General features: G+C 46.4%; 3 protein-coding genes across 4 annotated transcripts; 2 read left to right on the top strand and 1 right to left on the bottom strand.

Annotated features, from left to right (window-relative positions):
- The first annotated feature begins 1,379 nt into the window (after positions 1-1,379).
- LOC104593050 (proline-rich receptor-like kinase) lies at positions 1,380-3,425 on the top strand. Its single transcript, XM_010252709.3, has one exon. The coding sequence runs from the start codon at positions 2,389-2,391 to the stop codon at positions 3,094-3,096; it is 708 nt and encodes a 235-aa protein (XP_010251011.1). The 5' UTR covers positions 1,380-2,388; the 3' UTR covers positions 3,097-3,425.
- Positions 3,151-8,778, top strand: LOC148800932 (uncharacterized). Its single transcript, XM_088899994.1, has 2 exons — positions 3,151-3,287; positions 3,439-8,778. Exon 2 carries the CDS (start codon positions 5,075-5,077, stop codon positions 6,392-6,394), a length of 1,320 nt encoding a protein of 439 aa, XP_088756120.1. The 5' UTR covers positions 3,151-3,287; positions 3,439-5,074; the 3' UTR covers positions 6,395-8,778.
- A 7,761-nt stretch (positions 8,779-16,539) lies between these two features.
- On the bottom strand, positions 16,540-21,538 carry LOC104593049 (serine/threonine-protein kinase AFC2). Of its 2 annotated transcripts, none has more exons than XM_010252705.3 (12): positions 21,252-21,538; positions 19,892-20,084; positions 19,132-19,158; positions 18,742-18,895; positions 18,588-18,636; positions 18,377-18,491; positions 17,998-18,089; positions 17,726-17,882; positions 17,544-17,608; positions 17,348-17,445; positions 17,158-17,260; positions 16,540-16,967 (listed from the first exon to the last, which is right to left on the bottom strand). In XM_010252705.3, the coding sequence occupies exons 1-12, from the start codon at positions 21,342-21,344 to the stop codon at positions 16,821-16,823; spliced, it is 1,293 nt and encodes a 430-aa protein (XP_010251007.1). In that variant the 5' UTR covers positions 21,345-21,538; the 3' UTR covers positions 16,540-16,820. The 2 variants fall into 2 exon arrangements, with proteins under 2 accessions (XP_010251007.1, XP_010251008.1); XM_010252706.3 differs by having other exon boundaries at positions 21,261-21,526.

The following is a 21,538-nucleotide window of genomic DNA, read 5'->3' as shown; positions in this document are numbered from 1 at the left end:
GTTAAAGATGATTAGTCTAATTAGATAGTACAGAAAAAAGGAAAAATAAAGCAACCAGAAAATGAAGAAATTAAAGGAAAAGTAAAACATCCATTACAAGTCATTCAGATCCCCCACAACGTAGATTAAATTAAAGTAAACAAATTTTGAAACAAGATGCAGAGAGGCAGAGACTTCTCTCATGGATCCAGCCCAAAACCTTGGGTCATGTCCAAGTGAAATGGGGTTAATTTGGCTAATAAAAAGATGAATTAATTTTGTCTTTCACAGTATATGCATCTGCATGGGTGTGTTTTCATCAGTTCCACCAACAAACATGTCCCGTCAATATAATTTGGCAAAAATAAAAAGCAAACAGTGAAAGATCAACCAAGAGTGCGCCTTTGATCCGGTTGAGTGTTGAGAGAGGCTTAAAGTTGGAACATACAAAATTCTTTTGGCTGCTGACAATCCTAGAACTGCAACCATATACTACAAGAGATTAAAGAGTAAGATCGCTCTGTTGGTGTTTGTGTTTGTGGTAAGACCCACACCCACACATTATGATGGTATTTGTATTGGCTTTCCGCTCTTTGATAAATGATGCCAGTTCATTCCGATATAGGCATTTGTACCAAATGTTATTTGGTAAGATTGTTTATTCAATAAAAGTTATTTTGATTTATATGTAAATTATCTATTAGAGAAAGTTTCATTTTAATGTTTCTCCAATATTAAAGTGTTTATTTAACGTTCCATTTATGTGCTACCTAATGATGCCCAGTTGTCAACAAACACTAAAAGAACATTTTAAAGACAAACGTTTTTTAAATAAATGAAAACCATACCATACATTCCTTATATATAAGAACATAATGAAAATGCACTTGGCCACATGGGCCAGGTTATGTGTTGAATATATCGGATTCAGTCGGACACAACTCACAACTCAGCAAGTATGGGTTGTGTTGGGTTGGCGATTTGAAGTTTAGATTAGACTAGATTTCATTTGGGTTAGGTTGGATTGGGATAATGGGATCTGCTCCTCACAGATAGCGCCTCACAACGACCTCACAGGCACATCCCATTGCGCATTAGTAGGAATGGCGATGGGGCGGGGCGGGGTGGGGTGGGGATTTCCATCCCCGTGCGGGGATTTCCATTCCTCATAATTTTTTATAATGTTAATAATTTTGTTTTTTTATTTTTATTTAAAAAATAAAAACAAAATTATTTAAAAAGATTAAAACACATTCAACCATATTTTTAAAACATTAATATATAGACGTATGTGTACATATATAACATATACATACATACATACATATATATATATATACATACATACATATATATATATATATTAGTGGGGATCCCACGGGCAGGGATCAGGGTCCCCGCGGGGCGGGGAGTGCTATCCCCGTCCTTGCTAATGGAGATGAAAATTTCCCCATCCCCATCCCCGCAAGGGGGAAATCATCCCCATCCTCGCCCAATCCCCATGGGGATCGGTGAAATAGGGAAATCTGCCACCCCTACGCATTAGAAACATCTCCCGTAAATAATATCTAACTACGGGAGATACTTCCAATACACAATGCTGTGAGAGGGGAAGACCAAATTTGTTCCTTACTCAGGGCGCCTCATACCAACCTCACACGCACATCCTACCATGCATTGGAAACATCTCCCGTATTTATAATAAATTACAGAAAAATACGGACAGACCCAATAGAGATTTCTAATTTCCACTGAAGAATTATAAACATTCAAAATATCAATAATCCACACTCTATTCACCACGCCTGCCCGTGAATCGGCATAAATGCACGATGGATGTGCCTGTGAGGGCCCCCTGTGTGAGGAGCAGATTCCATTCCGTCAGAGGGGCAGATCCGATCCCGGGTTGGGTTGGCTTCGCCTAAAACATGTCCATCTGACATTACACTTACAGTCTGCTGCTACGTGTCAAACCTAGCTATCGTGCAGAGGGCGCTTTTGGGGTTTTGTCCATTGGATTGGTGTCCAAATCAAGGTGGAGGTATGATGTTGAAAAGATTCACGTCTGACGACAGAAGAGAAAGCAACCAAAGCAGAGGAATGATGAGGAATTTCATCAAAATCCAACCCCAATCCGACATTGACATGACCTTTTTGTCTGCAAGGTGTGACTGGATTCCATCACTACCATCCCCACCTTCATTAATCCTTATCAGAGGTATACTTGGCTCGCAATTCAGCCAATGTTCGATTCTTTACCTTCTCCTTAATTTTTCTTTATTTCCCATTTTTTCCATGATGTCATTAAGTCCTCCTCCATTGAGCCGCTTCACCACTGACTGACTCATCACTTCCTTCTGATATTCTTCTTCCAGCTGTTATTCCTAGATCTCTATCCACTGGATCTCCATGTCGTCAAACTCCACTCCCCAGCAGCATGAGTTCAATCCTCATTTCCTTGAACAACAGCAACCTCGGCAGCAGCAGCAGCGCCAGGATCACGATCATCACCAACCTCACAGCGGTCTCAAAGTCCCCCAACCTCGCCGGACTAACCCCATAACATGGTTCGCTGCAATCTTCTGTGCCATCTTCTGGATCATCGTCATACTGGGAGGCCTGGTAGTTCTGATTGTATACCTTATCTTCCGACCGAGGAATCCTCATTTTGACGTGTCAAGTGCCACACTCAATGCCGCCTACATCGACATGGGCTACCTCCTGAATGCCGACCTCACTGTCCTCGCCAACTTCACAAACCCCAACAAGAAGATCGACGTGGACTTCAGTTACATGGACATCGATCTCTACTACGGGGATACCCTCATTGCCACCGGAGCCATCGACCCCTTCTCTGCAACCAGGACGGAATCGAAGCTGCAGGATGTTCATATGGTCTCCAGCCAGGTTCGGCTGCCGTCAGGTGACAGTGAACGACTCCAGAAGCAGATGGAGGGAAATGGTATCATACTGGACGTTAAAGGGACATTCAGAACACGATCTAACTTCGGGAGTATCTTCCATTACTCTTACTGGTTGTATAGTCGATGCACTATTGTGCTCACTGGCCCTCCTAGCGGGGTCTTAGTGGGCCGGAACTGCAGAACTAAACGTTAGAGTGTTTCCTTTTTGGGAGTAAATACGAGCTCTTGAAGATTGATACCTTACCCTGCATTTTGTAAAGCAGTAAATATGATACCATACCCTTCACAATAAGGCAACCCCACAGCGGTATTATTACTTGTTAGTAGCAAAAAGATCAGAATTCCAATTCCAAAGCTTTGTTCTGCTCGGCAGATGTTTTGAAGGTATGTACAGAGTAGCGTCCAGCTTTGGAGTCTGGCTGTCCCCGTTTCCCACATTTACATGTTTAATTTCAAATAAGTTTTTATGTCGATGAACAATCATCGTTCTCGTGGCACTTTCATCTGTTGAGTACTGACAGAATGTCTTTAACAGGACCTCAACAAATTAAAACTCCAAGGACATGCCAGATTTTAGGAGTCAGGAGAGGTTTTCAGTGGGATTAGAATCCACCCTGAAGCAAATTGTTATAAGTAATAAAGACGAGGCTAGTCGCAGCTCCCTGAGAGATCAATAAATACAATGCTTATGGAAGCTAAAATCTACACAATGGATCCATTTCCTTTGGTGAGAACGCCGCAATTCCAAGGCGTATCTGCCTAACTACCTACATGCTATCTTGACCTCCGGCAGCATCTGAAATCAATATCAACGGCATCAACAGCTATTTCACAACAGCTGCTCTGCTATCTTTCTTCTCCGCGAAATTCCAACATTTGACGGGAAAGGAAGAATCTCATCGTATTTCAAAAAATCAGGGATAGGAAAAAAACCTGTCGCATCAACTGGTTTTCGGAACCAATAGAGTGTTATATCTACCTGCACTACTCCCAACATTTTGATATATAAATTGATTTTGGTTTTCTTGTAGTTCTTGATGGAGGGTGATTTGGTGACACGTGTGCGTGACCTGGCTCAACGAACAGCTCAACCTAACAGTACAACCACGACTCGACAGGAGAGACATGCCGAGTCCAACACTGGCCCCTCGGCGGGTTAAGCGACTCGCCGGGGACTAACACCTGGCCAACCTCGACTCCCAACAAGTGTGGAAGATCCCGAGCTCCCCTTGAGACTCAAGCTCCTCCTAAAGGGGTTTCGAGCTCTCCCTTCCAAAGAAGGGAGCACCCCGGTTTTTGGCTAAGTGTCCCGAGGGAGAAGCACCTCGGGGCAGCACTTCCTCCAATGCAGGCACCTCGGTGCCGAGACAAACCTGCCCCAGGTGGTCCGGCATACAATAGCTCGGCAGGCTGCAGGGAAACCTGCCGGATATCCGTACCTGCCAGACATCCGTACTTGCCGGATCTGGTGGCAGGGTTCTGATCCCTTGCCAGGCGGCGTCCTGCTTGCTAGGCGGCGTTTTGTTTGCCGTCTCTGAAAAGCGTGACGCATCTGTTGAGTCCGTACCTGGCAATAGCAGTCTGTAGCCGCAACCTACACCTGCCACACCTGCCCTGGCAGTAATGGCTAGGGCAGAAGCGGTTATGTCAGGTGTGACCGAGCTCTGACATAAAAGAACCCCAATCCTCACGAAGCAAAGGTATTAAAGCTTAAGCACTTTCAGCACTCTTACTCTCTGTTCTTTCTTTGAGATTTCTCCAATTCTAACTTAGCCATCGGAGTGTTCCCACCGGGAGAACTCCCCGGGAAACCTTTGCCTTCCCCTTCCTCTCAGGTGTCGTCCGCTCCAGCCAGAAGCCAAGTCACAGCCAACTAGGAGTGCCCAGATCGTGCAGCATCATTTGGCGCCGTCTGTGGGAAGCGCTTCAAAAAGCCTCCCTCTAACTTCTGTGAAACTTCCCTCTATTTAACTCATCAGCACCGACACCCAAGGCTTCTTCCAGCAACTCCGGATGCCGGAACAACACCCCAGAGAAGCAACTCCAACTGCCCACCGTCTGCATCGGGCAGTTCACCCGTGACTGTTCCGCTGCCCCCTACAGTCGGGACGACCTTCGCCAAACCTACCATCCCCCCTCCGGTGGCCGGCCAAGGTCAACTTGAAGACCTGATGCAGTGCATGCGGACCATGCAGGCCCAGATGCAGCAGTTTCAACAACTTCAGTTCCATCAGCAGCAAGTGTTGCACCAAGTATCCCAGTATCAATACCAGCAACAATTCCTGTCACTCCCTCCCCGGCATCCGGCTGCACAGCCAACCAAGCCTCATCGCTGCAGTGAACTCCCTTCCCGCCGTGGAGAGACTTCGGCATCATCTCATGGAAAGAAGGGAAGACTCCCTACCCCCGTCACACGGCCCGCAGTCAGGTTGGGGGCTTCCCATCCGGATAGGCCGACGTCACCTCAGCACTCGCAGTTCGAGCCTCTACTTGCGGAGATCAGGTTTGAAGTGCTAGCCGATGACCTTGAACAAGGTCCTTCTATCCGCAACTACCGACAGCCATCCCTGCCTCCTCCTGGGCCCATCAAGTTCAGCAATACTGAGGCCAACAACACTAACGTCGAGCCGGCCAAGAAGCAACGGAGACACCGCAGGGCTCACCGAACTACCACCACCCACAACCTGCTCGAGCTCAAGGGAAAAATAGAAATAAGTTCGGGAGAGGTAAGAGTTACGCCACTTCTCTCAATCCCCTCTCCTCTGTCTCCGGAGCTCCTCACACTCCCCATGCCCAGGGACTTCAAGCTCCCACCGTTGGACAAGTACGACGGGTCCTTCGACCCCAACGACCACGTCAACGCCTTCCAGTCCCAGATGCATCTGGCCAGGGCGAGTGAATCTTGCATGTGCGTGGCCTTCTCCACTACATTCAAAGGAGTAGCCCGGACCTTGTACCGAAACCTCTCGTCGGGCTCAATAAGGAGTTGGGCGCAGTTCGTGCGGGTCTTCACCTCCCACTTCGTCGCCAGTAAGAGATGCCTGAGGACTCAAGAAAGCCTCCTCAGCATAGTCCAGAGGGAGGGGGAGTCCATCCGGAACTACATCAAGCGATTTAATGACGCTAGCCTGCAGATACCCGACCTGGACCCTGCAGTTCGGCTCACCGCGGCCAAACGGGGCATCACCCACAAAGAATTTAAATGGCACGTGGTCGTCAACCAACCCAAGACCGTGACCGAGTTCCTCGAGCTCGCAAATCGGTTCATAGGGACAAAGGAGGAGATCAATCAGAAGGGCGAGCACTCCCTCAAGAAAAGAAAAAGGGAACCGGAACCCCCGGCTCCAAGTGACTACAAGAAGAAGAAGGACCAAGCTCGGGGGCAAAGCCAGTCCAACCTTTCCGATCTCCGGCAGCAAAAAGGGTGTTTGCGCCCCTCAACACAAAACGGGTCGAGATCCTCATGGCAGTCAAGGATGCCCCGTATGTAAACTGGCCATCTCGGCTCAAGGTCGATCCTAATGTTAGGAACAAAACCTTGTATTGTAATTTCCATAGAGATCACGGTCATAGTACCGAAAGTTGTAAGAATCTCCGCGATGAGATAGAAGAACTCATCCGTCGCGGATATTTGAGGAATTTCTTACAGCAAAGCAATAATAATAAGGCAGGTCACCACGGGGAGCAGAATAAAGAAGCCCCCGAGTTCAGCAGACAGGCAGAGCAGCCGCAGAGGTAGCCTCCAAACAAGAGGCCAGTCCGGGCAACCATCCACCTAATCGTTGAAGGATCGATTGTCGCGGGCTGCACTTCGGCAACAGCTCGGTCATCAGCCCACGAAGCTGCCAGAGAAGAACTAAACCCCCCAAAGCGGCCAAGGGTGGAGGAACCGATCTTCTTCACTGAAGATGATGCGCGAGGGGTCCACTACCCCCACGATGATGCGCTCGTCATCAAGATTAGGATCCACGACTTTGAAGTCAAGCGCGTCCTAGTAGACTCGGGCAGTTCGACGGATATCCTCTTCAAGGCAGCCTTCGATCAGCTTCAACTCCTAGAAAGCGACCTGATGCCCGCATGCACACCACTGGTGGGATTCAGCGGCGAGGAGGTCAGGCCTTTGGGGAAAGTCACCGTGCCGGTGGAGGTTGGTACCTGGCCCAGTGTGGTAAGGCTCAATCACGAGTTCCTGGTGGTCGCGACCCCCTCTCCATACAACGCAATAGTAGGTTGGCCCATCACTCACGTCCTGCGAGCGGTAGTCTCCACCTACCACTTGGCGATGAAGTTCCCTACAGAATTTGGAGTCAGAGTGGCACGAGGCGATTAGCTCGAGTCCCACAAATGTTACGTAGCCGCCTTCAAAGGAAAGGCCAAGGTAGCTGACGACCTCGAGCTAGGATGACCTGCAGAGCAGTTCGCAGAGCGAGCTACACCCACTGAGGAGACCATCCCCATCCCGACTTCGACAGATGATCCAGCTCGGGTACTTCAGATCGGCGCTTCTATTGAGGAGCCCCTACGGTCTCATCTGGTAAGCTTCTTACTCAAAAATTTAGACGTTTTTGCATGGTCAGCGGCAGAAATTCCCGGCATAGACCCCAACATTATCACTCACAGATTTAATACCGATCCTGTAGTTAGGCCCGTTAGGTAGAAGAAACGCAACCTAGCCCCGGAGCGATGGAGGGCAGTCGACGAGGAGGTCGGGAAACTCCTTGCAGCAGATTTTATCAGGGAAGTCTATTACCCGAGTTGGGTGGCCAACCCCGTTCTGGTGAAAAAGGCAAACGGTAAGTGGTGCATGTGCGTCGACTACACCGACCTGAACCGAGCATGTCCAAAGGATTGCTTCCCACTTCCCAGGATCGACGGTCTAATTGACGCGACCTCGGGGAACAAGTTGTTGAGCTTCTTAGACGCCTATTCGGGCTATAACCAAATAAAAATGGACCCAGCTAATGAGGAGAAAACCGAGTTCGACCTGTACTGCTACAAGGTCACGCCCTTCAGGCAGAAGAACGCTGGGGCTACTTTTCAAAGACTTGTAAATAAGTTGTTCGAACCACTTGTTGGCAAAAAAGTAGAGTGTTATGTAGACGACATGGTCGTCAAAACCAATTTTCACAAGAATTAATACAAGATTTACACTCAGTCTTTGAAATCTTGCATAGATTTAATATGAAGTTGAATCCGAATAAGTGTGTCTTCGGTGTCAGCTCGGGTAAATTCCTAGGGTACATCATCAACCGACAAGGCATTGAGGCCAACCCAGACAAAATCAAAGCCATCCTAAAAATGAGACCACCTCGAAAGTCGAAGGAGGTTCAGAAGTTGAACGGCCGGCTAGCCGCCCTGAGCCGCTTCATGTCCAAGTCCGCAGACCGCTGCTTGCCCTTCTTTAAGGCCGTAAAAAACAAAGGTGTTGAATGCACTGTAGAGTGCTAGATCGCGTTTGACGAGCTCAAGAAGCACCTAGCTAGCATCCCAGTCTTAACACGACCCGAAGAGGGTGATGTTTTAGAGTTGTACCTCTCGGCGAGTGACGAGGTGGTCAATTCGATACTAATAAGAGAAGTAGGTTGGGTCCAACGACCCGTCTATTATGTTAGTAAAGTGTTGCAGGGAGCAGAGATGAGATACCTCGAGATAGAGAAATTAGCTTATGCACTGGTCATAGCAGCCCGAAAGCTCCGCCCGTACTTCCAAGCTCACACCGTCGCTGTCCTTACCAACAAACCTCTGAGGCAAGTCTTGCTCAAGCCCGAGGTTTCAGGAAGGCTAACGAAGTGGGCCATCGAGCTCAGCGAGTACGAACTCCAGTATAAACCGCGAACTGCTATCAAGTCCCAAGCCTTAGCAGATTTCGTCGTAGAATGTACCTTCATTTTTGAGGTCCTTAAGCCAGTGGAACACGAGGCCCCCAGTGCGGGCGAGCCCGGGGTTCCCGGGCCGGTTGAAGTCGAGTCCCGTGTAGTAGAAACCAACGTGGTATCTCTCCAAGTTAGGCCAAGCCCGAACTGGGATGAGGAATCCTGGATCCTTCACGTAGATGGCTCGTCAAACCGGCAGGGCAGCAGAGCTGGGATCGTCCTGCAGGGGCCAAGCGGTGTGAGTACGCACTACGCCTTGAGTTTGCGGCATCCAACAACGAAGCAGAGTATGAGGCACTGATAACCGGACTAGACCTGGCAAAGGATGTGAAAGCCAAGCACGCCGTCATCTGCAGTGACTCTCAGCTCGTGGTAAATCAGGTTATGGGTGAGTACGAAGCCCGCGAGCCAACCATGGTAGCATACTTAGCCAAAGTAAGAGGGGCTCTGCTCAACTTCCGGTCACATTTCATCCAGCAAATCCCGAGATCAGAGAACGCTGAGGTCGATTCCCTATCGCGGTTAGCCAGCACGGGAGATAACACCATGAGGACTATGCATATAGAAAACTTGCCTCAGCCTAGCATTCTCAGGGAGGCAAAGGAGGTCACTCCCGTCATTCAAACAGAGCCGAGCTGAATTGATCCGCTCACGAGCTTTCTGCTACACGGGGCCCTCCCCACAGATCGTAATGCCACCAGGAAGGTAGAGCGCCAGGCAGCCAAATATGTCATGATAGACGTACGGCTGTACCGAAGAGCCTACACGCTGCCCTACCTGCGCTGCCTGTGACCCTCGGAATCCGAGCTCGTCCTCCGCGACACTCATGAAGGCTTGTGTGGTGGACACTTAGGAGGGAGAGCCCTCGCTCAGAAAGCACTACGACAGGGGAATTACTGGCCAACCATGAAAACAGATGCGACCGAGCTTGTCAAAAAATGTGACAAGTGCCATAAGCACGCCAACATCCATCACCAGCCTGTTGCCGACCTAAAATACCTCACTAGCCCATGGCCATTTGCACAATGGGGGATTGACCTACTCGGGCCATTCCCGCCAGCAACAGGACAAAGGAGGTTCCTAGTGGTGGCAGTGGACTATTTCACAAAGTGGGTCGAACCTGAACCTCTCACAACAATCACGGCTCGGAATGTGTAGAACTTCTTTTGGAAGAATATAGTGTCGTTTCAGATTACCTCGGGTACTGATCTCCGACAATGGTAAGCAGTTCGAAGACATCAAGTTCAAAAACTGGTGCCGAGACATGGGAATTCAGTACCTGGACTGAGCTAAGGGACTGTGGACGAACGAGCTGCCCAGTGTACTATGGGCCTATCGTACCACGGAAAAGACTTTTATAGGAGAAACACCCTTTAACCTTACGTACGACACCGAAGCAGTCATCCCAACTGAGATTGAAGTCTCCTCGCTGAGATTACAAGCATATGAAGACAGAGCAAATGAAGACGAGCTACGCACCAACCTCGACCTGCTAGACGAAGTATGAGACCTCGCATACATCAGGACCGTGGCCTACCAGCAAAGGATAGCTCGGTACTATAACGCCAGGGTCAAAAAGCGGACTCTCCGCATTGGCGATCTGGTTCTTCGCAAGGTTATGGAATATTGTCAACCTAAGACAATATTACCCATAAATCACTGAACTGGGTAGACCGCGAGTCACTCCTAGAGCCTAAGGGCCAATTCACCGAGCTAGCAACGACCTCGGCAACACGAGATCTAGTCACCCCCTCAGTAGGGGTAGACTTTCAGAAAATGGACCACGAGTCACTCTCAACGCTAAAGGGCCAAAATGTCGAGCTAACAAAGACCTCGGCGCAATAAAACTCCGAGAGCGGACCACCTCTGTGACGCGGATAAATTTTAAGGGGCTACCACAGTACATGACGTATCGAGGGCGCAAGCAGACCAGCAGATCCCGCGACGCTTAGCTCACCTTGGCATACAACCAAAAGACGAGCATATGCACTACTATGCCTTACTTTGCCTTACTGTGTCTTACTACGACAACATTACCCATAAATTACCGAATTGAGTAGACCATGAGTCATTCCTAGAGCCAAAGGGTCAATTCGCCGAGCTAGCGACGACCCCGGCAACACGAGACCCAATCACCACCTCGGCAAGGCCAACGCACCGAGCTAACTGAGGACTTCGGCGCTATATTTGACTTAATCGTCTCGCCAGCATAGGCTCAGTATGCCAAGGACGAAAGGAGTCTTGGGTACAAAATCCCTAACACTTAGCCTACCTCGATATATGCTGACAGAGGTAATCACCGACCTAAGTAGCCATGTCAGGCACGCGCCTTAGTATGTCCCCCTTAGGGTATGTTGTAAAATCTTATGGTCACCCCTACCAAGTACAGGGAAACAGTTCGGGGTGACAACAGTAAAAGGATGCCCACCTCGAGAACTAAACTCGCTAGCTCGATAGCTCGGGAAAAGACAAACACTTCGGCAGAAGAGAATTACACAAACACTTAACAAAATATGCACTCTCAGTACACAACATACGTTTACATTGCAAAAACCTCAGTACATGGGATCAAGAGAAGGAGAAAGTAAAACTGAGCTCGCAGGCCCAGGGTACAAGGAACACACAATTACTTCGAGGGCTTGTTGATCTCACTCGGAGCCTCTTCGGGGGTGTCAGCCAGGTCAGTAGCACCAGCCTCCTCATCGCCGACCTCCTCTTTGGAGTCTGGGTCATCCATGGCCTGGCGGGCCATGTCGTCTGTGATCCTCCAGGTGGTGATGGCACTTGTGTCGAGGTCGGGGTATGTATGCCTTATCAACCACCTACTGAGCTTAAACCCCCCACGGTAGACCTGCGACATCACTTCGTCAAACTTAGATGATTTGGCATAGTCGATAACGGCCTGGATCTTCGTTTCCTCGAGAGCCTGATCAAAGATCTCGGTCTTCTCCTTAATGTCAGCCTTGAGGTACTCCACCTCGTGCTCCAGGACCCCCTTGGCTTCCTTAAGCGTCTGCGCCTGGAGCTGCGAAGCCTTCTGACTCGCCTTGAGGCTCTCCACCTCAAGCTTTAAGGCCTCTTGGCCTGCTCTACGCCCGTTCACCTCGGCTTTCAGCCTGTCCCTCTCGCGGGCTAGCTCCTCCTTCTCTGACAGCAGAACTTCAATACAGCCCTTCTGAGCTGCAGCGTCACTTTCCAACTAATGAATCTTGCACCATGCTCCTCAGCAGCCAAAGCGCGCCTTAGGTATTTGTCAAACTGAAAGGCCACCGCGTGCACAATAGTGTTCACCTGGCAAAAGGAGGTCGATCAGTACCAGAGAGGAAAGAACGAAAGAATGTGAAAGTGGTGACCCTTAGAGTGCGAACTCACCACCATAGCGTGGGTTGCAGCGCGGGCCCCGAGCTGACCAGGGGTGAGTTCAGCCTAGTCTATAACCTCTGCGGAGATGACAGCCCCTCTACTTCTTTCAAGGCTGACCTGGGTGTTCAAGATGCTCTCCTCCTCCTCCTGGCTCCCCGAGCTGGATGCCGTCATCTCTGCAGCATGATGAGTCAATCCTTCGGAAGCCTTAGCAGCAACCTCGGTAGGATTAGGAACTTCGGCGGCAGCCCCAGCTGGCTCAGGGACCGGCTCTACTGCCATTTCAGGCTCCTGAGATGGTAACTCCCCCTCCAAATCTATCACTGGAGGGGCACTAGGAAGCTCAAGTCCCGAGATGGGAGCCTGCAGGAGGTCGGGTTCAGGGGTGGGGGTACTTGGGGGCTCCACGCGCGCCTTCTTGGCGGCTCGCTTTTTCCTCTTCTTCATTTGGTGAAGGAGCATCGGGTCAATAATCCTTTCTTCCTCCATGGGACCTGCAATAGAGCTCAACGTCAGTAAGCTTGAAAACACTTGGCTGATTAAGCAAGACACTAAAGTAGAAATAGACCTACTCGGGCTCAAACCGGCCTGAGTGAGCTTCTCTTCGGCAATGTAATCCCTGTGATCGAACCCGACCTGAGCCCATGAGTGGAATGTTTCCCCCGTCTTCCGGTCGAGAGTAATGCTGGGGGCTTGGGTAGCCACCCTCCAGCTAGTAGGGAAGGGCCACCCCGTGCTGCTCTAGACTACAAAGTAGTCCCGCTTCCAGGCCAAGACCTTGCTTGGAAATTAATGTAACATTTTGAACCCCAGGCGAGGGGACAGATCGTATGTCCGCCCGCGCTCGGGGGGAACGCCCGAGGCACTCTTCTTTATTAACAGAATGGAAAAAAGGATGTCTGCGTCTAAGGGAAAGTTATGTGCGGAACAAAGGGAGATAGTCCCGACCACGTTTTGAATAGAGTTTGGGTGGAGCTGGTCCAGCGTGATGTTGAAGCGTCTCAACAACTCGAGAATGAGGCAATGAAGAGGGAGACGAATCCCGCTAATGAGTTGCTCTCTAAAGATCACGATCTCATTCGGATCGTGCTTCCAAGGGAAGTTGCCGGTAGGAAGACTATATGTGTACCCCTGAGGCAGGTTGAAGTGTTAGATGAGGTGTTGAAGCCTCTCCAGCGTCATAGTAGATGGACCGAACTGATTTGGCACACGACCTCGGCGGGAGGTGGACGCCAGCTTACCCGAAGTCACCCGTGCCTCATGAGAAGGCCGGGCGACAGCAAGGTCACCCTGATCCAAGGTACCCACATAAGAGATTTTCCCCGCTAGACATAGAATGAAATGTACTGAAAAAGGAGAAAGGGAAGCCCGGGGACTCACCGGGAAAAAACGCAACCGAACTAGAACTGAACGAACTAGAAGACCCGAGCTGAAGACTCCAAACGCGAGCTCAAGCTAGACGAAAGATACTTAGTGGCAAAAGAAAATGACCAGGGTCCCCCATTATTTATAGCCGCTGGGCCCGGGCACCAACAGTCAAGATCGAAACAATCTGACGGTCCTCAAGAAAACCGGCTGCGAGACTCTCAAGGCGAAATCAGTTTAGCGCGTTTTTTGGCATCCGCGAAGTCCAGATCGCGTGACGTCCGCGCGTAAGTTGTACGCAACCCAGGTTTTTCCTTCTGAGTGAACCGAACACTAGACAGGTCTGGCCAACTAGTTGCCCGATAGGGTGACCGAGCCAAATCCACCCGGCACACCGTGAACTCCCCAGGCTGGGTCACCACCCCCGGCACGAGGAGTGGGGGCAATTGATGGAGTTCGTAGCACAGGGACACGTGTGCGTGACCTGGCTCAACGAACAGCTCAGTCGGACAGCACAACCGCGACTCGACGGGAGAGACATGCCAAGCCCAACACTGGCCACTCGGCGGGTTAAGCGACTCGTCGGGGACTAACACTTGGCCAACCTCGACTCCCACCAAGTGTGGGAGATCTCGAGCTCCCCTTGAGACCTGAGCTCCTCCTAAAGGGGTTTCGAGCTCTCCCTTCATAAAAAGGGAGCACCCCGATTTTTCGCTAAGTGTCCCGAGGAAGAAGCACCTCGGGGCAGCACCGCCTCCAATGCAGGCACCTCGGCACCTCGGTGTCGAGACAAAACTGCCCCAGGTGGTCTAGCGTACAATAGCTCGGCAGGCTGCAAGGAAACCTGCCTGACATCCGTACCTGCCGAATCCGGTGGTAGGGCTTTGATCCCTTGCCAGGCGGCGTTCTGTTTGCCGTCTCTGAAAAGCGTGACGCGTCTATCGAGTTCGTACCTGGACATAGCAGTCTGTAGCCGCAACCTGCACCTGCCACACCTGCCCTGGCAGTAACGGCTAGGGCAGTGGTGGTTATGGCAGGTGTGACGGAGCTCCGACATAAAAGAACCCCAATCCTCACGAAACAAAGGTATTGAAGCTTAAGCACTTTAAGCACTCTTACTCTCTGTTCTTTCTTTGAGATTTCTCCAGTTCTAATTTAGCCATCGGAGTATTCGCATCGGGAGAACTCCCCGGGAACCCTTCTCCTTCCTCTCAGGTGCCATCCGTTCCAGCCAGAAGCCAAGCCACAGCCAGATAGGAGTGCCCAGATCTTGCAGCATCAGCTCTCATGTGTTTGTAACTTATAATTCGAACAAACACATGCAAACTTGTGTTGCTATGTAACTAGGATGGTAAGGCGAAGTATTTTGGTCTCCATGGGGGACTCTCTTAGACTCTTAGTATTCTTGAGATGAATCTCGTGTGAAGGCTTTGGAGACTCCTTTTTATAGAGGAATCACTAAAGCTATAACTAGAAACACACAAAGAGACTTTTTATTCGGGAAGTGGATCATGATTCTCAAGGCACCTAATGGGTGAAGGCATAAAGCCTAATTGGGGTTTGTCATGTGTCCAGTGAGGATCTTTTGAAATTGTGACCCCCTTTTTAAATTCTCATGTGGCACATTTCCAGCTACAACCCTTTCGTGCCTATTCGCGGTCATGTGTTAAGAGTAAAACATCTTTAAGCAATGACATGTCTTAGTAACATTGCTTATTGTGATGAGGTGGCTGTAAGCCATCATAGCTGCTCGCAAGGCAACCTATACCATCAAGGCTTGGGATAGCCATGAGCGATGTATAGAGCATCGCACGCAAGCATACGTGATTGAATTCATCACTTCCGGATGATTCTAAGTCATTGCAACGGCCTCCAATTGTGTTTTCGTGGCGACTTTATCAATGGATACAATGTTCATTGCAGCTTCTGTGGTGATCACCCGTGTGATCATGATCCTCATCACAAGCTCAGCAGCGTTGATCTTCATAGACATACACTACTTGCTGGTTTGCTCTCTACCAACCAAATAGCAACGGTGCAAAGTGAACTTCCAACCAGCCTAGAGTTTGACTTTACCTGAACAGCAAATATTTGCATTTGCACTATTCCGGAATGGAGCCTCAGGGGACATGGCGTACCAACCTAGTGCAGTGCCCCAGTAGAGGATTCGGAACTGGGAAAACTGCCCTTAGACATCATCAATCACCTCATACGCTAGCCAGTCATCATCTGGCCTAGATTGCCTAAATGCATGCGAAAATGTGACGAACAAGTTGCTGTTACTTGCGATGCATTCACAATCTTTGATGCAGATGACAATACTCCACCGTCGTAGCCTTTGAAGAATTAGACAAGGAATCACCCACGATCTTCATACTGAGCTCCGAGCTCAAGCATTCAGACTGCGACCACCGACGGTATTTCTTGCAAATGGTGGAACTTCATCTACTAAAGAGTAGCCCTTACAAACTAACATGTGCCGTTGCCAACATTCTTTATATAATTTACAATAGCAAAGGTGTTAGGAAGAATTATCTTGCAAATGCTTAAAAAGAATTACTCCAAGCTTTCACGATTTTACTTTAATTAATCTCGATCGTGTGGGCAAGGAATGGGGGTAGATCTGAACACAATTTCTATGCCTGAGATTCCACGAAGTCCAGACTCGTCAAGGATTCACAAACCACAACCAAAAGTATATGGGAAAATGGCAAAATTCATTATTGCGACTTGGGATGGAAACAGAAACCAAAACGAAATAGGCAGTCACAAGAGAGATTGACGAGGTAGCTTCTTCAAATGTACCAGTTCTATATCTGATTGAACGAATTGCTAATTCCTCTAACAATAAAGGAATTGATAGCTTAAAATAGATGAAAAAAAAACTAAAAATGTGCTAATACTAACTTGAGGAAACTCTGCAACCGTCTTCCTAATCATGATCAAGTAAATCAATTATGATGAACTTCATCCTCTGGGTGGGTTGCTGGGTGAGATTTGCCTGTTAAATTGGTCAAGGAGAAACAAAGGAGCAATGTAGCAATTTTGTTAGATTCTCAGTTGTCTGTCATTGTAATGTATATCCATTACGAGGAGAAAAAATAAAAGAACGCTCCTTCCTTGGGGGGAGTTGGACTCCGGATGAGAAACCCCTGGAGTCTAATTTCTTTCATTACTCTTTTGTACATCATCAGCCCAGAGGCCACAGACCCAGCCCAACTAATTTTATACACTTCTAGAACCAAAGATCCAACATCCCCCGCATGTGATCCTAAAATTCTTTCATGGGCTAAAGGTTTCGTATACTGTACATTTATCATCTCCTGTGATGATCCCTTGTAAAGAAGGGATGCCTCAGCGCTTCGCGTGCACTAAGCCGGTCCACAGGGTCATACTTGAGCAAACCTAGTACCAAGTCTATAAGATCCCCTGCCGAATGGTCCACATGCTGCATTACTAGGTTCTGCGAATACCAAAAAAGGAAGAATACAAACCAAGTTAACGCACAATAGAAAAATTAACCACAATGATCAACAAGAAAAGACAGCATTCCGTGAAAATAAACAAGGAAATGGACTTCACGCAGGGTGTCCTGGTTAAAACATCAAAAGTTAGAAAACAGGAAACATGACGACATGGGTGATATAAATTACCTGCAGACGAGGCAACTTAGTAACAGCTTTAATGCTCTCTCTTGATGTTGCACCCTCAGGCCAGTCTAGTCTACCTCTTCTAACGTATTTCTCAGCAGGTCGGCTAAACATAGAATTAAACCCAAGTTACAAAATGAGGATCAATGTCTTAATTATGGAACACTAAGTTCAAGTCTATCAGAAAACTTACTCCACTCGCTTCAACATGTGCTGAGGCAATGGACCCAACACTCTCTCCATCATGGCAAGATGCTCTAAGTTCTCATGGGTCTGAAACAAAGCCTCTCCCTGTCGTCACGCAAAATTGGAATAATCAAATTTTGATGCTTACTAGCAAAACTTCCAACTACAAGAAAACAAAAACAGGCATTTGGGCGCAGGAATACCGAGCATAGCTCCACCAAAATACAACCAACACTCCATATGTCGCATGGATAGCTCCACCCAAGTCCTATAAACATGTCAAGACAGGATTTAGTTAAATCACTCCCTTCGTACTTGTCACAAATATCAATAATTCATCATAAAATCAAAATACGATAACAAATGAGAATGAGCAGAAACATACCAAGAATGACTTCAGGTGCACGGTAATGCCGAGTTGAAACTATGTAGCTGTGATCTTGATTCTCATATGTTGTGCTACCAAAATCAATTACCTTTATAGTACTGGACTTTGGCAACCTTTTGAAATATGAACCATCCTTGGGGGATCGGGAGGAAACCTGTAATCACAGAAAGGAAAAAAACAAACATTAAAAACAGTTGTTTGAGGACAGGGAATTGTGAAATTGGGTAAGAAAACATGACCAAAATGCATAAAATAAGTCACAAGTATACCTTGTAGTCTGGTACTTTAACATACTCTGGGGAGACGAATAGAATGTTCTCAGGCTTCAAATCAGTATGAATGAGACGCAAATCATGCATGACTGCAAAAATAAATCACAAACATAAACAAGTATTCATAGCACAAATGACGAAAGCCAAAAAGAGTAAAACATTTCAAATGTGTAATCACTAACAATAGATGATAACAAACAAGCTACTTCTAGTCACATAACAACTACCAACAGTAAGAGATTATAAGAATCCTAATAGAGATAAAATCATATTGATTCCTTAAGCAATTTTAAGGGAAGATGCAATTTATCTCCAACTACAATTGTTGTGGTACAACTTGAAAAGGACAAAAGGAACTGGCAAGATGACTACACACATGCTACACATTCCAACAGTTGCCTTCCAATCTCACGAACTAGATCAATGGGAAAAGAGCGATAATTGTTTTTCCGTAGAAAATCGTATAAGCTTGGTCCAAGCTTCTCAAATACCTGTTGAAAGAATTTAAATCCATCCACAAGTCTTAACCCCCAAAATATTTGTGAAATTGGGGAAATCAAGCCATTACAGATCAACCATATACTTACAATACAGATATGATTACGATAGTCAAACCAGTTCCGTATTTGCACACAACTGCAAAGAATAAACCAGCTTAACCACACAAGATTTACCTTAAACCAACTACAGTGCCAACAAGGGATTAAGTATGTACGAGAGAATGGATGTAATAAAACTCACCGGCCACCATTTTTGTCATGTTTTGCCAGCTGTTGAAGGACTTCAATTTCTATCATTGCAGCATCACGATACTTCTTAATGCCACGAACAATTTTAATGGCAACCATTTCCTTCCTTTCCCTGTCCCAGCATTCCAAAACCTGCCCAAAAGTCCCTGTAGAAGAGAAGACCAGAAAAAGTTATTAGAGGAAATGTTTGCATGCATGTCCACATATAAATACACATAATAAATAAGAGAGTGAGGTGTAAGTGACAACTTAAGTTGCAATCCAGAAATTATTAAACAAAATCCTTGAAGAACAAGTAATAGAATCATATTAGGAACAACAAAGGATGAAAATAAAACAAACAACAACATCTACTTCAAGACTTCCAAGGACAAAAACTCACCTTCACCCATTTTGCTGTGAATCCGATCTGAAAACAATGACAAGAAACACACATTAGGAAAAGTGATCTTCAAATATGGATCTTGAATTAGCTTCCAACCATAAACACAAAAATATTTGTGATAATAAAATTTCAATACATGCTAAAGTCAAGGTCTCAGCCAAATTAAAAATGGGCAAGTGAATAAACCCTAGAGGAAATCTAATTTTAGAAAGCCCCACATGGGAAGATCAATATCTCAGCAGCAGCAGGGGGGTTTTTACTGCCTGCCTTCAAAAAGAGTTGAAGATTTCACTGATGGTGCAAGAGAGAGCAAAACAACGTGCTTGGTGCTAGAATAAATGACAGTTATTTTCATAATCAGCATACAACCGGAAAACAGCTATCTTAGAAAACCAAATACCCTATACTTGAGGGAATCATATAACTTTCAGGTATCTCGGCAATCCAAACCAACTTGGCAGTGGCTTAATGGAAAGTTGATTTGGCTTGGAAAAATCTTTAGACAAACCAAAATAAATAAAATTTGGTTGATATACCAATTAAAAAGGCATAAAAAAACTTGCAGAGGTGAGCTAAAAGTTAAAAACACATGAACCAAGGAACATAACAAGATGGGGAAGACTCCAAAACAGAAAGAAGGTGACATTGCATTATCGAAAATCAATAGAATCAAACAGAGCATTTAACATAACGGATGATCAGACCACATAATTTAAATGTAAAGAACATTTCTTTAATGGTGATCAAGTGTAATTACAGCGAGAAGTTAAATTTTCTCCAAGCGCAAACATGTAATGTCCATCTTTGTCATCATCTCGCCATGGGGGGGAATCATTTCGAGCCACTCCCTTTACTAACAGAGAAGAACTAGTATGTTCTGAGGGTGCTCTTGAAGGTGCAAAGCTTGTCAAGTTTCCAACCTCTTGCCCACAAAATAATCCTGGCTGAGCCTACACACAGCCATCCATTCATATTCCACTCAACAAACATAAGTAAAATCTTTCCCCTCCCATTATTATCCCTTCCAATAAAACCCCTCAGTGATTGTCAACATCCCATAAATAAACAGATATTATTTGGATGAAGAAACATGGAATGCTTACCACACCAAAACAGAGTATCCTTTACTATAAATAAAGAAGAATAAAGTAAATAATAGTTAAATTCTATAGGAAATCCAACAGAGCAAATAAGAACCAAGATAGCAAAATGTTCTTCCATTAACAAAGCTAACTAATAAGCAAGAAGGCCGACAACCAATAACCCAAAAACTTAGACAAAACCTAATTACCACAATTGAAATTGAAATTACATACAATTACGATTAAAAATAATTTTTATTTTGCAAATAAGAAACGCCAAAAGGCCTAAATGCACCATAACAGATTTCTTACGAAATAATAAAAAGTCTTATAAAATAAACATGGAGAATAAATTTACCCAGCGATGGATCTGAAGCTTCCATATAAAACCCAACTTTCCGATTAACCGTAAAAAATAAAAGACCAAATTTTAAATACCAAGCAATAAGCATAAGCCGAAGCCAAAAAGGGAATCAAAGACAGCGAAACCAAAATCAAATATAATATTTAACAAAAAAAATCAAACATAATAGAGAAAACGACGAAAAGACCCGAACTTAATGGCACAAAACAAGCATGAAATCTGGTATTTATTAGTTTATGGAAGAAAGCTAAGTAACCTGGTAGGAAAAATCCTATTCTTTGAAAGGAACATCATCTTTTATGAAGATCCAACGAGAAAACGAATAGAATTCCAACCACAGAAAATCACATAATCTGATTAAAGCTACAGTTAGATCGCTCCAAATACCACGATGATGTAAACTAGAACAATCAAAAAAGAAAAATCTACCAGTACCTATCAGATCAGGCAAAGAATAAATAGAAAATTCATAGATCCACCTGAGCAATATCAATATCGTTATAAAAAACAACAAATCATCCCTTGAACTTTTGATAACAATAAAAGAACCTTACCAGATCTGACAAGGATAAACTTCAAAGAAATCCATCAGATCTATCAACGAAAAGAAAAAGACAACGCAAACACCGTGGAGAAAAAAATTATAAAGTTCGGAAAAAAATAAAACCTACCGTAGGTACCTGAGGTACATCCCAAGCTAGCTTCGGCCTCTTACGAGGACGCCGATCCATGTGAGAATGAGGAAATTCCGTCAAGCATTCCATCTCCGTGATCAAGAAAAACAAAATACTTTAAGAGAATAGAGAGCAATTATAGATTTCGAAAGATCAGACTGAAGAAAACAAGAAAGATAATGAGGCGATAGCCGATGAGGCGGTGGGCTTTCTGATGAGGAAACCCTAACCCTAGCAAAGCAAGAGGCGGTTGATAAACTTGAGATTGCCGTATTTGTCGCGAC

Source organism: Nelumbo nucifera, chromosome 3 (genome assembly GCF_055504915.1).
Source record: "Nelumbo nucifera cultivar China Antique chromosome 3, China Antique-T2T, whole genome shotgun sequence".
Taxonomy (NCBI): Eukaryota; Viridiplantae; Streptophyta; class Magnoliopsida; order Proteales; family Nelumbonaceae; genus Nelumbo; species Nelumbo nucifera.
This window is presented reverse-complemented; position numbering and strand designations above follow the sequence as displayed.

What these genes read in the sequence shown, in the direction of transcription:
- LOC104593050 (XM_010252709.3), top strand. Translation starts at nt 2,389, where the DNA reads ATGTCGTCAAACTCCACTCCCCAGCAGCATGAGTTCAATCCTCATTTC.
- LOC148800932 (XM_088899994.1), top strand. Translation starts at nt 5,075, where the DNA reads ATGCAGTGCATGCGGACCATGCAGGCCCAGATGCAGCAGTTTCAACAA.
- LOC104593049 (XM_010252705.3), bottom strand. Translation starts at nt 21,344, where the DNA reads ATGGAATGCTTGACGGAATTTCCTCATTCTCACATGGATCGGCGTCCT. An exon ending in CATGACAAAAATGGTGGCCG is followed by an intron (nt 18,637 to 18,741) that starts GTGAGTTTTATT and finishes TATTCTTTGCAG; the next exon opens with TTGTGTGCAAATACGGAACT. An exon ending in TGCACCTGAAGTCATTCTTG is followed by an intron (nt 17,609 to 17,725) that starts GTATGTTTCTGC and finishes ACATGTTTATAG; the next exon opens with GACTTGGGTGGAGCTATCCA.